This window comes from Typopeltis vanoorti, chromosome 6 (assembly GCF_054136105.1).
Source record: "Typopeltis vanoorti isolate ZY-2024b chromosome 6, IOZ_Tvanoo_1.0, whole genome shotgun sequence".
Classification (NCBI taxonomy): Eukaryota; Metazoa; Arthropoda; class Arachnida; order Uropygi; family Thelyphonidae; genus Typopeltis; species Typopeltis vanoorti.
This window is the reverse complement of record NC_143554.1, coordinates 23,515,243-23,530,718: the sequence shown is the minus strand read 5'-3', so window position 1 is coordinate 23,530,718 and position 15,476 is coordinate 23,515,243. Positions and strand designations below refer to the sequence as shown.

Here is a 15,476-nt window from a genome sequence, read left to right as displayed (position 1 = left end):
TTTGTTTTTATTATATTTTCTATTTCTTTGTTCCTTCCCATGTGGTGACCGGGAATTAGAATAGTCCCACCGTGAGTTCATACGCATTGTAAAAGGCAATCAAATGAACACCCAGTGTCTGGGGATATAGCCATATCACCCTGCCTTCAGGGATTATAAATATGAAGGCCTGATCCTCCAGGTTGGGGGTTAGGCTTGGTGCTGACAACTCCATCCTATAAAAAAAAAACCTTGTTAAGAAATCCAAAGAAGTAAAAGCCAGATTGATTAAAGGACAAAGACCTGCTAAATGAATTAAGGATATGATTGTTGGAACTTGGAATGTTTTATCATTGTATAGACAAAAAGCCTTGATGATGCTCCTGAATGAACTTAAACCCTACAATATAGACATCATCTTCTTACAAGAAATAAGATGGAAAGGAAAAGGTATTATTGAAAAAAAGTACTGTACAATAATTTATAGTTGCCAAAAAAAGGAACATAAGTTAGGAGTAGGCTTTATTGTTAACAAGATTTATAACAAGATTGTTTTAAACTTCAAAGCAATAAGTGAAAGACTTTGCTGGTTAAGAATTAAGAGGAACATTTTTCAACTATAGTATCATTAATATACATGCACCTAATGAAGAAAAAGATGAAAATGAAAAGATAGTTTTAATGATGCTCTGGCCAAGTTATGATAAATGCCCAAGACATGATATAAAAATCATCATTGGAGATGCAAATGCACAAATAGGAAAAGAAAATGAAACTATCCTATTATAAGTATGAATGGACTACATAATATAACTAATGATAATGGAGAACAACTTATTAACTTTGCTGCCTGCCTCTAGAAATATGGTAATATTTCTAGAGGCAGTTTGTTCAAACATAAAGATATACATCTAGCTACCTGGAGCTTGCCAGATAAATTATATTTTAACCAGATAGACCATGTCCTAAATGACAAGAGACATGTCTCTGACCTGATGGATGTAAGAACATATAGAGATGCTAAAATCGAGTCTAATCACTATTTAGTATTATCTCGAATACAAGCCAGGATTTCTAATGCTAGAATAGTTCAAGGCACTAAAGTACAAAAATTTGACTGTAACAAACTCAAGCACAACAGATAGTAGGTATAAAAGAAAATAAAAAAGAAGTAGATAATTGGTATGATGAGGAATGTAAAGTAGTAAGAAAAGAATAAATGTTATATCAGGATGCATCAGAAGAATTTTACAAGAGCTGCTCTTGATGAGTATCATGAAGCAAGAAAAAAAGGTACATAAAAGAAAAAAGAGGGATTTTGTAAACCATGAGATGGAAGAGCTGGAGAATTTAAGAACTAAGAATGAAGTCAAGATGTTTTATGGAGAGATAAATAAAACTAGAAAATAATTTAAGCCTAGACTGACAATATGCAGGAATGAAAATGGTGATATAATAAATGATAAAGAAAATATATTGCTCAGATGGCAGAGATATTTTAAAAATCTTTTATCTAAAGAAACAATCTTAGATAATAGTAGCAATGAATATCACTATTATAACCACAATAGTAACGGTATAGAGGAACAAGCACCCACCTTGGAGGAAGTACAAGTAGCAGTGTCTAAATGAAAGAATGGTAAAGCTCCCGGATCCGATAATCTGCAGGCAGAACTATTGAAATAAGGAGGAAGGGAATGCCTCAAACAAATTCATGGGTTAATGGTTCATATATGGTTGAAGGAAATTCTCCTGAAAGACTGGTCTACCAGTGTAATATGTCCAATATTAAAAAAAGGAGACCCCTTAGAATGTGCTAATTAGAGGGATTAGCCTTTTAAATACAATATATAAAGTCTTCTCTAATATTTTATATAATAAACTGTCCAAATATACTGAAAAAAAAAGGGGGGGCTATCAATGTGGATTTTGACCAAAAAGGTCAACAACTGAGCAAATATTCATGCTACAACAAACATTGCAAAAAACATGTGCTTACAATATAACTACTCATCATTTATTTATTGACTTTAAATCTGTATATGACACTGTTGATGGGCAACAGTTATTTTTGGCAATGATGGAATTGAACATCACAACTAAACTAATTCGATTAGTCCAGATGAATCCACTATATGTCATAAAATTGAGTCTGATTTGTCTGAAGAATTTGAAACAACAAAGTCCCAGTTACTAGGCAAGACCATCTGTCTTCAATGGTTGACTCTTCATTTAAGTTAGAATTCTTCAAATATTCATGTAGCTTATTTGCATATTCTGATACAATTTTAGACTCCTTGAGTTTGTTACAGTCAAATTTTTGTACTTTAGTGTCTTGAACTATTCTAAGGCAAGGAGATGCATTAGCTTGCCTGTTGTTTAACATAGTGTTGTGTCCCTATCTACGATTATTCAACTTTCTTTTATCCTTTTAAGTGAATCTCTATTTTTATCTTTATTCAAAACTTAACTATGCACGAGATATTACAAAATTCATATATCTAAGCTTTTTCTCCCCTTAGTGTCCCTAATATTTATATTATACTGCACCTTTCAGGACATTTAGTTTAAGATATATAATTCGAAAACAAGGAGCAATTACCAAAATATGTCTGAGTGTGAAACTATTAAGCAGTCGTGACCCTTTATCTCGTAACTTAACACATTAATTTCCTGCGTGATTAGGTTCGTACGTTTTTTTTTCAAGTGGTGCATTAGGCAGCAATTTCAGACAACTGTATTATCAATGAACAAAAGTATATTTAAAATCCTAAACATGGTACAATTCAATTTCTATTATATAAAACACAATTCAATACCAAGAATAAAATTACAAATTACACAAGTATTAGGGCAAAATCCTGTATGGGAATTTTCGATCATGCCATTATAACAGATTTTATACATATAAATATACGCATATAATCCTGGAACAAATTAACACTTTATTTAACCTTATACTAGTCAGAATGCTCTATATTGCTATAATACCATGGAATTTACAGTTTACCTTATCTAACTTACAAAACAAAACAAATAAGTTAAACTATCCTTTCACTATGCCTATACATACAATTGACCTTTAAGACATTCACATATGAAATATCATGCACATACATAAATCTCTAGCACATGAATACTTATTAAATAATATAAACTAGTTTACTCTCATTCTACTCTGACCTGCACTAAAGTCCTAGTACATTTTCAACTGTCCAGTAATTAACAATGATTGCAACTATATGCGATTTCAATTGATACTAGATTTTACAGTACCTTTCTAGGACGAACCCTGGTTTTCAAGATCTATACCTTTCGTGCTTGAATTAAGGACACACATAGGATCTTCTAATCTATCACTGTGGAACTCATCACTTGGGCACGGACTTCTGTATGGATTTTCCTTCCCTTGTTACGAGTACTGAATGATGAAATTCATAGACAAATTCTTCCTTCTTGTAATTATACGGCGTTCCTCATCTCTTGCAATAGGAATATGGAATCGAATTCCTGCACACTTTGTTTCCTTGTTGTGTCAGACGGAGATAACTCCTACGCCATCACTCAGGAAAACCGCGTGTTACCTATACAAATTTCATGAAGAAACTCTGAGGAAAAAAGCCTCCTGGGGGGGGGGTTCCTAACCCTTTTATCTGCATGGTCCCTATCTCAGCATCTTCTCCAATTTCTTTCCCCCCCCCTCTTCTGGAGTCGATCCAATTAAAGTGGCATTTTTCTGCCCAAAACATGCTACGGTTCGCTTGCACGCGACTCTCATGTGACGATGTCTCACTTTGGGAATTGACCTTGAGCGATTGTCATTTGTTTTAAGCTAGCCTCTATACTAAATTAATCCCCTTATTAGAATTTACTTGAATATTTTAATCTCCTTTTTTCAAGTGTTAAACTAGCCTCTCACATGCAAATTCTTATCACTAATCTTCTTTGTCTTACTTAACCTATTTTTTCCATATCCTTTTTTGTAATAAGATTCCCTTTTTATTATTTAGTTAAACAAACAATTTCTGCTATATTTATTTTACTTGGATGCAAGCATATTTTCTGTCTTTAAGTATTTTGTATTAGCCACTTACATTGGATTTTATATTTTTATTTTCATGTTACACCATGATAACTGAAATTTTTACATTGTTGGTTATCAGGGTGTAACAATAGTGTTAGAGAGGGCTTTAAGGGACTCTGGAATACAGAGAACAAGTACAATTTATTATAAATCAGTCCAGGTCTTGGCATACGCTGATGACATTGATATTATTGCTAGAACACAGAAGGTCTTGGTAGAGGCATTCACCTCCATAGAAAACTTTGCAAAAAAAAAAGGGCCTAAAGATTAATAAAAAAAAGACTAAATACATGGTTTTGAGCCCCAATAATAATAACTTGAATTTATTAGGTTATATAACAATTGGATCACAACTACATATCCTAGGGATTGGAAAAAATCAGTTTATATACCTTTATTGAAGAAAGGCGTTGCAAGAGTGTGAAAATTAGAACCATAACACTGATTTCTCATGCAAGTAAAGTCTTACTTAAGATCATTCAGAAAAGACAAACCATTTATGAAGAGAGAAATACCAGACGAACAGGCAGGATTCTGAAAAGGCAGAGGAACAAGAGATCAGATCGCCAATGTGAGATGGATAATAGAAAGAGCACAGGAATACCTTTGTTTCCTTGACTATAGTAAGGCTTTTGACTCTGTAGATCATGTGAAACTGTGGAATGTCTTAAGAACAATGGGAGTACCAGAACATTTCATTATCCTTCTGAGGAATCTTTATTATGAACAAGAAGCTACTGTCCAAACAAATCATGGAGAAACTGAGTATTTCACAATAGGTAAAGGGGTGTGACAAGGATGTATTTTATCTTCGTGCCTGATTAACTTTTATAGCAAATACATTTTAAGAATGGCAGGGCTGGAGGAGTCTTCAGTTGGAATTAAAATTGGTGGAATAAATATTAATAATTTGAGGTATGCAGATGATACCACCTTGCTAGCAGAATGCAAGGGAGGTAGTAGCAAAGATTTGGAGGAACTACTTATGAAAGTTAAAGAAGAAAGTGCTAAATATGGCATTAAATTTAAAGTCAAAAAGACAAAAGTTATGGCAACATGTGAACCTTATGATTTTGAAGTAGATGGGGAGAAAATGGAAGTAGTTAACAATTTGTGCTCCTAGGATCCTGAATTGATAAAGATGGGTATTGTACCGAAGAAGTTAGAAGATTATTAATCAGAAAGAAAGCAATAACAAATTTAAGCAAGATCTTTAAAGATAAAGACATTAGCCTCACAACAAAAATCAGAATCGTGAAAGCAATGGTATTCCCTGTGCTACTGTATGGATGTTAAAGTTGGACCCAAAGAAAGAGTGAAAGAAGGAAGATAGATGCATTTGAATTATGGGTTTGAAGACGCTTACTAAGGACTGCAAAGCAAACTAATAAATCACTGATAGACAGAATAAAGCCAGATTGCTCCCTCGAAGCTATGATCATCGAGCAAAAATTGTCATACTTTGGACATATTTGCGAGCAAATGGCAGTCTGAAGAAGATGATGATGCTTTCTAAAGCAGTTGGAAACAGGAGAAGAGGAAGACCAAGAGTTAAATGGGTGGATGGAGTTAAAGAAGCAACTGGAATCTGCCTGGAAATTCTGAAAGATATGGCTAGGAACAGATCTGAATGGAGAGCTTATGTTCATAGATCACCAGGAGTCGAAAACGACTCAATGGAACATAACAATAACAAAAAAAAAAAAAAAATTTGGGAAATTATAAATTTGAACATATGGGAAACTTTATATATTTAGGCTCCATGAACAGTCATGATAATGATACAAGCCTTGAGATTAGAAAAAGAATATCTGTAGCAAATAGATGTTATCATGGACTTTTAAGACATAAAATCAAGACTATTAACTCCCCAAAGTAAAATTAGGATTTATAAAACCTTAACTAGACCTGTATTAGTGCACGCATTGGAAACATGGAGCATAAACAAACAGGATATAAGAAGATTAAGAATTTTCAAAAGAAAAATACTATGAACTATATATGGACCAGTAAAAGTGAATAATAAATGGAGAATAAATAATAATAATGAACTGCATGATTTGTTTAGGGAACCAGATATTATTACATTCATAAAAATTGGTCACCTGCAATGGGCTGGACATTTAATAAGAATGGAAGACCTAAGACCAGTAAAGAAAGTCTTTCTCTCTAACCCAGGGGGTAATAGAGATCTAGAGGAAGACCAAGAACTAGTGGAGGATGTGACAGAAGATGTCAAAACTATTGGGGAACATAATTGGATGACTAAGGCAAAAAACAGAGAAGCTTCTGAGGCAGGCCAGGACGTTCAAATGGTTGTTAAATAAATAAATTCCGTGTGATGATACAGCGTTCCCCCTTCATACGGGAGTTCACGGTACCATCTAGTCCCCCCCCTCCCAAATTTTATTCGGGCTCCGGAACTGGCATAGGCTGAAGAATCAGACCTATGGCTGGGTCAGTATTCCTGACTGTAATCCATGTATATCCTCGGACTGGTTTTCCTGCTTGTGGGATGAAAAACACCAGATAAACTGGCAGAAAAAACCCTGCTGTCCAAGCCCAAGACCGGCTAACTTGGCTATGGCTGAGGAAGATCCTTGAGCTCCTCACGTTGCTGATGGGAATCAAACCTAGGATACTCCTTCCCCAGGCATATGGTTGCGAAGCGCAAAGCCACTAGGCTAACCGAGCAGACAAATGATTGTTAAGCCAATGATGATGATGATGGTTTCTTTGTTCCAGTTCCATAGTTCTCTTTTTCTTTCATTTACTCTTTATTCCTAAGCTTTCTGTTGCAGCTTTTATCAGGATTTGTTTCAGATTTTCCCGTTCCTCTTCTGTTATTTGATTCATGGGTGGTTTCCATTTTTAAATCAGTGCATTTTTACTACTGTTGTCTAGTATGAGAATCTTTTAATGAAGAAATTTTGTAGCTCAGTTGATTAGTATTTTTCATTTTATTTATTTTTAGCCATTCAGGTTTAAATTGAATTTTTCTTGATAATCATAAAATAACCATATTATAAATGCCAGCCTGGTTGGCCGAGTGGTTAGCGTATCCGCTCTCCAGCCAAGAGGCTGTGGGTTCGAATCCTGCATAGGCATGGATGTTTGCCCTCTCCCAATATGAACTAGGTAACCATGGGAGTAGTAGACTCAAAACCTCCTACAATGGGAGAGGCCTTCACCCTGCAGTGGGTAGAAAAATAGGCTGTCAAAAAACCATAAAATGATCAGAGTTTAATTCAAAGCCTCAACATGCTCTTATATCTAGGATTAATTCAGCTAATTTATAAATTTGCAACAATGTATATGTATGTATTTCTTAACATTCAAATACTGAGTTCATTATTCTCATATTATAAATGCAGAGTTTCACAGTCTGCGAAACTCTCATTTTGATTACATATATCTTCACCAAATCTCCCTATGTTTGTTTTGTATTTTCTGTTTCCTATTCCGGCATTTACATGCCCCTGCTAGCGGTAAATAGCCTGTTTTGTTTGATTTATCTATGACAATCTGTCATTCTTTGTAAAAGTTACTGTCTTCTTTCTCTCTGCACCAATTTCTTTTCATATGCACCAATTATTGTTATATGGCCTCTTAATGGTGTGAGTCTCATTACAAGATGGTTCTTAATAGATTTATGTATCATAATCATTATACCTGTCTTTGCTTTTTGTTTGTTTCTTTTTTTTTTTTTTTTTTACTCCACTACAGATTTGTATATAGTTGCTCAAAAGTCAAATAAGTATGTATGTCAATCGACATTCTGAAACATGGAAATGTAAGCACTACTGAGATTCACTGTTGATTCTAAGGCTTTTATGGTGAAGCAGGTCAGGCTAGCTCTATGTTGGTCGATATGAAACTGAGGTGCCAATTCTGACCAGCACAATACACCCACTGCACGATACCATCTTTACCACTTGTATCATGCAAGTGATCCATTCATTTGTCTACCTACAATATGCATAACAGCTCATCTACATGGTGCAGCAGGAAATGTAATTCATAAGCATGCCTTCCTCCTTTAGTGTTCAACCAGAGCACACAGCCTTTTTTGTTGATAACTTTTAGTGAGGAGAGGTATTTTGTGGACCTTTCTAGAATCTCATATATGCAAAAATGGTATCCAGAAAATTCAATGAAAACAATTCATCAAAAGACAATTTATCAAAAAAACAACAACCAATTAATCAAATAAGTAATAAATTGAAAAAAATTTAATCGAACAACAGTTGAAAAAGCAATTGATTGAAAGGCAGTTCCATGAAAAGCAATTAACTGAAAGGCAGTTCCATGAAAAAGCAATTAACTGAAAGGCAGTTCCATGAAAAAGCAATTCATCAAACGGCAGGTAACTGAAAACATAATTTATAAAATGGCAAGTAATTGAAAACACAATTTATAAAATGGCAATTAATTAAAAAATCGCAATTTGCTGAAACTACAAATCATCAAATGATCAGTTTCATCAAAAAATTAATTATAAGACAGGTGAAATGAAGTGTATTTATCGAAAAGACCTGCAGTTTTTAATGGATTAATTGGTTTATATTTATTATATGGTTTAAGTTTTCGAACAGTTTCAGGAGGGCAGGATACAACTTTGTCTAATAATTTTTGGAGTACCTTTATTTGCATTTAAAGTCAGTATCAATTAAACAGTACATAGATTGATAGATTGATCTCTCAGTAAGATCGACATTGGACGATAGGTTAATTACACTTTGCTACAGTCAATTAATTACATTTTCTCCTAAAGCAAACTGTACGTAATCTATTGACTGTTAGATTAGGATGTTGATAGCTTCAAGAAAGAAGCTATCAACATCCTTAGTTAACAGTGTTGGCAACCAGCCAATGATGTAGTTATAGGGAAAAAGAATATGAAGAGTTGACTATTTTCAGGAGGATAGAAAAAATAGGATGGGGATGCTAGATACTGCTGATCTGTAGTGAGGTCAATAGGACAAAATATATAGTTGGTTGCTACAGGCCAGGGAGTTCCAATGATGATCTGGAAGACGTGTCAGCAGATTAGTACAATGAGTACAGGTCGAGTGATTATTATGGAGATACAGACTGTAAAGAAGAAAGATCACATGGAGGGAAAGAAATGGAATTTATATGCCTACTAAGAGGTAATTACTTGAGGCAGCATGTGATAGTGGGGACTAGAAGTGTAGGAGTATTGGACCTGGTCACAGGATCAGACGAGCTGTCCATAATCAAGGCAGCCACACTGTCTCTGACTCAGGAGAGTGATTATGCAGCCATGACTTGGGAGGATGCAAAATGTGCAGTTTTCAGTGAAGAAGGGATATATGTGGAACTACAAAAGCAAGTGATTATGACAAGCTCAGGAGTCAGCTTGAAATGCCAAATTGGCATAAAAATATGCAAGTAGTATGTCAGCAGTGCATAAGGGATAGTTAAGGGGGTATCTGAAAGAAGCAATATCAGACTGTAAATTCAAGGTCATGAGAATTGATCAGGTAGAAGTTAGATGGATGAGTAGTATCAGTAAATAGAAGCTGCAAATGTTGTGGAGGGTATATAAGGAAAAAGGTGATTAGTAAGCTCATAAACAGCACAAGGCAAGAAAGGTGACCAGCATAGTAAGGAAAGCAAAATCAGCTTATGTGAGGAAATTATCCAAGCAGACCAAAAGAAATCCCAAAGAGTTCTTTCATTTTAATATAAATTTAAGTAATATATGGAGTTCTTTCATTTTATGGCAGGGAAGTGGAAGAATAGCTAGAAAACATTGAAATTCTGTAATATTCCAGGTACTTCTGTTACACATTTGTCATAGCAGCATCCTCACTTGGATGATATACCTTTCCAAAGTGGTCACACTCAGTAACTCAACTATTTCTTCTGTCATCTCACTACCATCAGTCCTCATTAGTCGCTAAGTGGCCACTTTAGAAGGGTATATAATCCAAGAGTAATTTAATTAATGGACCATTAATAATTATTAATAATAAAGATGTGACAGGGATTGGTGAGAACAGAGGTTGATGAGTTGGAAGAACTTAAAATATTGAAGAATCTCATTGCAAATATGGCTATGGGAGTGAGTTGTTGGGATATCAGCTCTTGTTTTACGAGCATACAAACAAATTTGCAATGCCTCTGACTAGACTGTTTAACTTATCTCAACTCTGGTAAGTCTCAAAGGTGTGGAAGGAGGGTAAAATAATTCTTTTGCATAAAAGAGTCTCCAAAACTGTGACAGTAAATCACAGCTCAATCAATATCTTAGGCTTGGTGGTAAAAGTATTGGAAAAGCTGGTCAAAAAACAGAACTCAGGAAAGGATGGATAAGAATATGCTATTCTGTAGGGTTCAGTACTACGAATCAGTAATTTACTAACTTTTTATAATAGACTAACAACTGAATGGATAAAGGGAATGGCTAAACAATGATACTGCTGGATTTTGCAATTTTGACAGGCTGTAACATGCTAATCTCTGTTACACAAATTGGAACAAATGATGATGGATGTGAACCTGGTGATATGGATACAAGGGTGGCTGATTATTGAGGGACAGATACACCAAAAAGTAATATATGGAGGAACAGAATCCAGAAGTAAGGGGGAAAAGTAGCAGTATGCCACAAAGCTCCATGCTTGGACCACTATGAGTTCATCCATACATAAATGCTAAAGGAAATAATTTGCAGGGAAATATTCAGTTGTTTGCTGATGATGCAAAACTGGGTAGGGTAACAGTTAATCAAGGAGATGCAGAGAGTTTTCAGGATGATTTAAGTAAGCTGACAGTATGGGCAAAAGTTAATGGGTATCAATTTAATGTTGAAAAGTGCGAGGTTATGCATTTTGGGATAAAATGATTCCATGCTGTGCAACACAATAATGGAACTGTATTCCTGGTAATTGATGAAGCTAGGAATTTGTGGGTGGTAGTAGATCCTATGTACGATGCCCTGATATGTCCACATCTGAATTACTGTGCTCAAATCTAGTCATCTCAGTTTCTTAAGAATAAGGAAGTAGTGGATCCAGAGGTGAGTGACCTAGATGGTGAATGGTATGTAGAATGCTTCCTGTGCAAAAATTGGTTTGGCAAAAAAAAGAGAGATATGATAGAAACATTTAAGTTATTTAATGTGTTTTATAGGATTGATGCAGAGGAAATGTTTCAGCACTTGGCTAGAGGCAGAACAAGAGGACATCCCTGGAAATTGAATAAACATGTGGTTAGCAAGGGTGTGAGGACTATATTTTTCACTTGGAGAGTGGTGAATGAATGGATTGGGTTGCCAGAGTCAGTTGTTAGTGCTTTGTCTGTCAGTGGATTCAAGGATATGTATGAAAGCTGTGGATAGTTTGGGTCCCTCATGATGGATCTTCAGGTGCTCATGCAGCAATAATAATAATAATAATAACAGTAACAGTAATTCATAAAAAAGTATAACAAACAAACTTCCCTCAAGCCATATCAAAAATTAATTATCCTTCTATGTTCACCAAAAGATCCTCTTTGTCATCCTAATGTCTAATATATCCTTTGCTCCTGCAAACACCAGCTTACTTTGGACAAACCAAAAGAAGTTAAAATCCATCTGGAGGAACACAGATACTACACCTGTTATGTGTACCACATCCATTCCGGAAGAGCAGACCATGACATGGATATACCGATCACCAGATCCAATGGAAAAATCTTTCTTTTATACAGATGCAGATATAAATCTGTTTTTTAGAATTTGCCACAGGACTACAACATTCTGGAAACCTTAACAAATTTGATCAGAGTAATACCATGTGCTTAGTATATTTCTTTGTGCCCGTGAAGATGCCTCAGTGACCCAGGCAAAATATTGGTGTAATAATTTGATTAGCTAAATAAATTTAGTTAATTATCTCTACACATGTGTTACTCCCTAAAGATCAACTTGATTAGTAGTCAACATTGAAACATCCATACCATATAAAGTTAACATATTTATTAGACCTTTCCCTACCAACTCACATACAGGTGCACACATGCATATGGATACTTCTGAGACACAGTAATAGGGAAGGAGAGAGAAAATGACAGTAATCTGCATCTATGATATACAAGTAAAATATAATAAAGTTCTCTTTCCATAATAATCCATTTACTATCTGATTACAATAATAAAATAAATCAGTAAAATTATCTAAAATTATATTTATATAAATAAATTGCATACATTTCCACTTTGAGCATCATAGAAGCGCATTAGCAAGCTAATAATAGTTGATTTTCCACTTCCACTTGGTCCACAAAGAGCAACAGTTTGTCCTTCTTTAATATTCAGGTTCAAATTCTTTAAGATCTAAAAAAAAAAAAAGAAAGAAAGTATAAATTTAAGTCAAACATAATATTTCATACAAATATTAATTTGTTAACAGTTTTCTATATATTATCATTTTCAAACATTTTCATTTTCCTTTCTGACTTGTGTTGCATTCTTGCATAACTTAGCAATTTTCTTTCTTTCAGGTTTTTTTTTTTTTTTTTTTAATTTTTTAACCAGTTGTATACACTGCTTGGAAAGAAGTCAACAGACATCCCCCATGAACAAGGTGCATAGTGCCATTTAACAAGTCATGTGTTTGTAGCAAGTATAAACTGGAGGAATATGATGCTCACAAGTCAGTGCAAATGGATCTGAGTGAAATGGCTGTGAGAAGGGAACTGAGTTTGAAAGAGGCATTGTGATAGGATGCCATGTTGGAGGTCTATCAGTTTGGCAGATTGTTGATAAATAGGACCATCTCTGATGAACAATCAGTGATACCATACTGAGATTGAAGTGCAGGGAATCAATGCAAGTGCTGCATGCTTGGACAACCTATAACACTCACCAAACGAGACTATAGAGAGCTACAAAGGATAATATGTAAACACCACCATTTGTCATGACACACATTGGATGAGGACTTTGAGGCATTGACTGGAACATGAGTCTGCACAAAAACATTCAGAACTGAGGCTCACAACATGGGTTTCCATGTTAGGACCACAATATGCAAGCCCTACATTACCCAATCTTCAGTGGTGCAAAGAGCATGTACAGCAGGACGTGGAAGCTCGGAAAGCTCTGTTATGGAGTGATGAATCACGCTACACCCTCTACCAAGCAGATGGACATGCGTAGGTGTGGCAGATGCCTGGGAACATCTCTTACCAGAGTGCAATAACCCCAACTATAAAATTTGGAGGGTCTGGTCCTGTTTTTCCATCTTTGGCCTTGTACCTCTGCTTGTACCAAGAACACTCAACTCCAACAGGTATCTGAACATTCTTGACAATGCAATGCTTCCTACTTTGTGGCATTTCTACAGAACTGATCATTGTCTCTTTCAGCAAGACAATGGACCATGTCATAAGCTGCTTACAGCAGCAGCTTTATGACATGGTCCATTGATGTGGCAGACATGAATGTCACCACATTTGACTGGCATCCACAGAGCCCTGATCTCAACCCTTTTAAACATCTGTAGGATGAACTGGAGCATTGGGTGAGGTCAAGGGCTGCCCATCCCACAGCAATCCAGGATCTCATTACATGCCTACAGGAAGAATGGTCCAAGATTCCCAAGGATCGCTATCATGCGTTTGCAGTATGCCCCCATAGGATTGCTGAAGTCATCGCAGTGAAAGGAGGTCCAACATCTTATTAAGGTGGGCATTATTGCTGTGCTTGTTCCTCACACTATGGTGTCTGTTAATTTCTTTCCAAGCAGTGTATTAATTTCATTACTGAATCATATTTCATTTTTGCTGTAATGGAACAAATTTTTTATTGAAATTACAATCTGATCATGGGATGTAACTGATTATTGTGAAGCAGCAGAAACAGTGATTCAAATAAATCTTCCAATTCAATTAATATTTCATTGAATTGGAAGATTTATTTGAATCACTTTTTCTGCTGCTTCAACTTTTGGTTAACAACTTTTTATCCAAAGCCTGTTTCAAGTGCAACAAAGCTACCAAGTACAGTCAACTCTCACTGTAGCAAACACATTATAACAAACTCACTCATTATAAAAAACTACCAAAAATTCCCAAACGAAGTCCAAGAATGGCATAGCTACAGTGCTATTCCAAAAGTAATTCACTACAGCAATGTATACTATAATAAGCCATTCTGGCAATCTTCATTAGTTTGCTATACCAAGAGTCAACTATATGTATGGAAATGAACCAAATAAAAACTCTCAATATGTCAAACACTTGGGAGAATTTTTCTCAGTACAGCAGTATGGCTATGCAGCTTAGCTGAAACTGACACTGCACTATGCCTCGCACAAAAAAAGTGCATTTAATTCCCCCCCCCCCAAAAGTGTTGGGAAGAAATGCATCATAACAGAAAATAACAATATTAACTAGCACCAATAACTTTTCATTTTTTCTTCCAAATTAATTACTTGTCAGACCTCCAATATTGTCATATCTAACATTTTGGTCTTTTGAGGCACTTCTGACTGAATCAATCCATCTAGATCTTCGTCTTCCTCTGAGTCCTTATACTGCCATCTTGGCATCAAACACCTGATTTGTTAAACTTTCCTCTTACATTCTACTTAAGTGACCGTACCACTATAGATTAGCCCTATTCACACATTCTTGAATGCTAGAAATGTCAAATTCCTTCCTAATATCTTAATTTTCAGTATGATTTTGACATTGATGCTATCTGTCATTCTCATAACTTTTTTCAGGACTCCCATATCAGTTTCCTGATATGTACCCTCAAGGAGTGTTCAGTCAACTATGTTAACACGTTCACTCCCAACTACGAGTATACCCGTAGTTGGTAAACCAGCCACACAAGCCAGCTACAAGTATACTTGTATGACGCTTACCGCCGGCAACGAGATTACTGTACTGACCTTGAAGAAGTGAAAATGCTTGGCTTGTGGAGCTAGCATCAAAACTGTGTATTCTCATAGATGGTATATGCTCTGCACAAGCCAACTACGAGTATACTTGTATGACGCTTACCACTGGCAACGAGATTACCATACTAACCTTGAAGTGAAACTGCTTGGCATACGGGAACAGACTATGCTGAAGTAGCTTGGCAGCGAACGTGTTAACTACAGATTAAATTTACATTATTATCAATCTCCTAACCACAATTTTCCTCCACATTGGTCTATTACTTGCCAGCACTCCAATATCTAACATTTCATGCTTCTAAGGCACTGTTGACTGAATCAATCCACCTAGACCTTATTCTTCCTCTGAGTCTCATTCCTGCTGTTTTGGCATCAAACACCAATGCCAATTTTGTTAGAGTTGTTATTCAATTTAATTAGAGAATCCCAGAGATTTGCACTAGATTTGATTTAGAAGTACATCATCTATATAAAGCAAAGAACTAAGTTTG

The 15,476-nt window shown here is 35.5% G+C and overlaps 1 protein-coding gene across 2 annotated transcripts in view; it reads right to left on the bottom strand.

The window, feature by feature from the left end:
- Positions 1-15,476, bottom strand: part of LOC150105338 (ATP-dependent translocase ABCB1-like) — a 417,983-nt gene that overhangs the window by 229,588 nt on the left and 172,919 nt on the right. For both annotated transcript variants that reach the window (XM_090394721.1, XM_090394720.1), the window contains exon 12: positions 12,285-12,410. In XM_090394721.1, the coding sequence (XP_090250847.1) occupies positions 12,285-12,410 (126 nt within the window). The remainder of the gene's footprint in view (positions 1-12,284; positions 12,411-15,476) is intronic.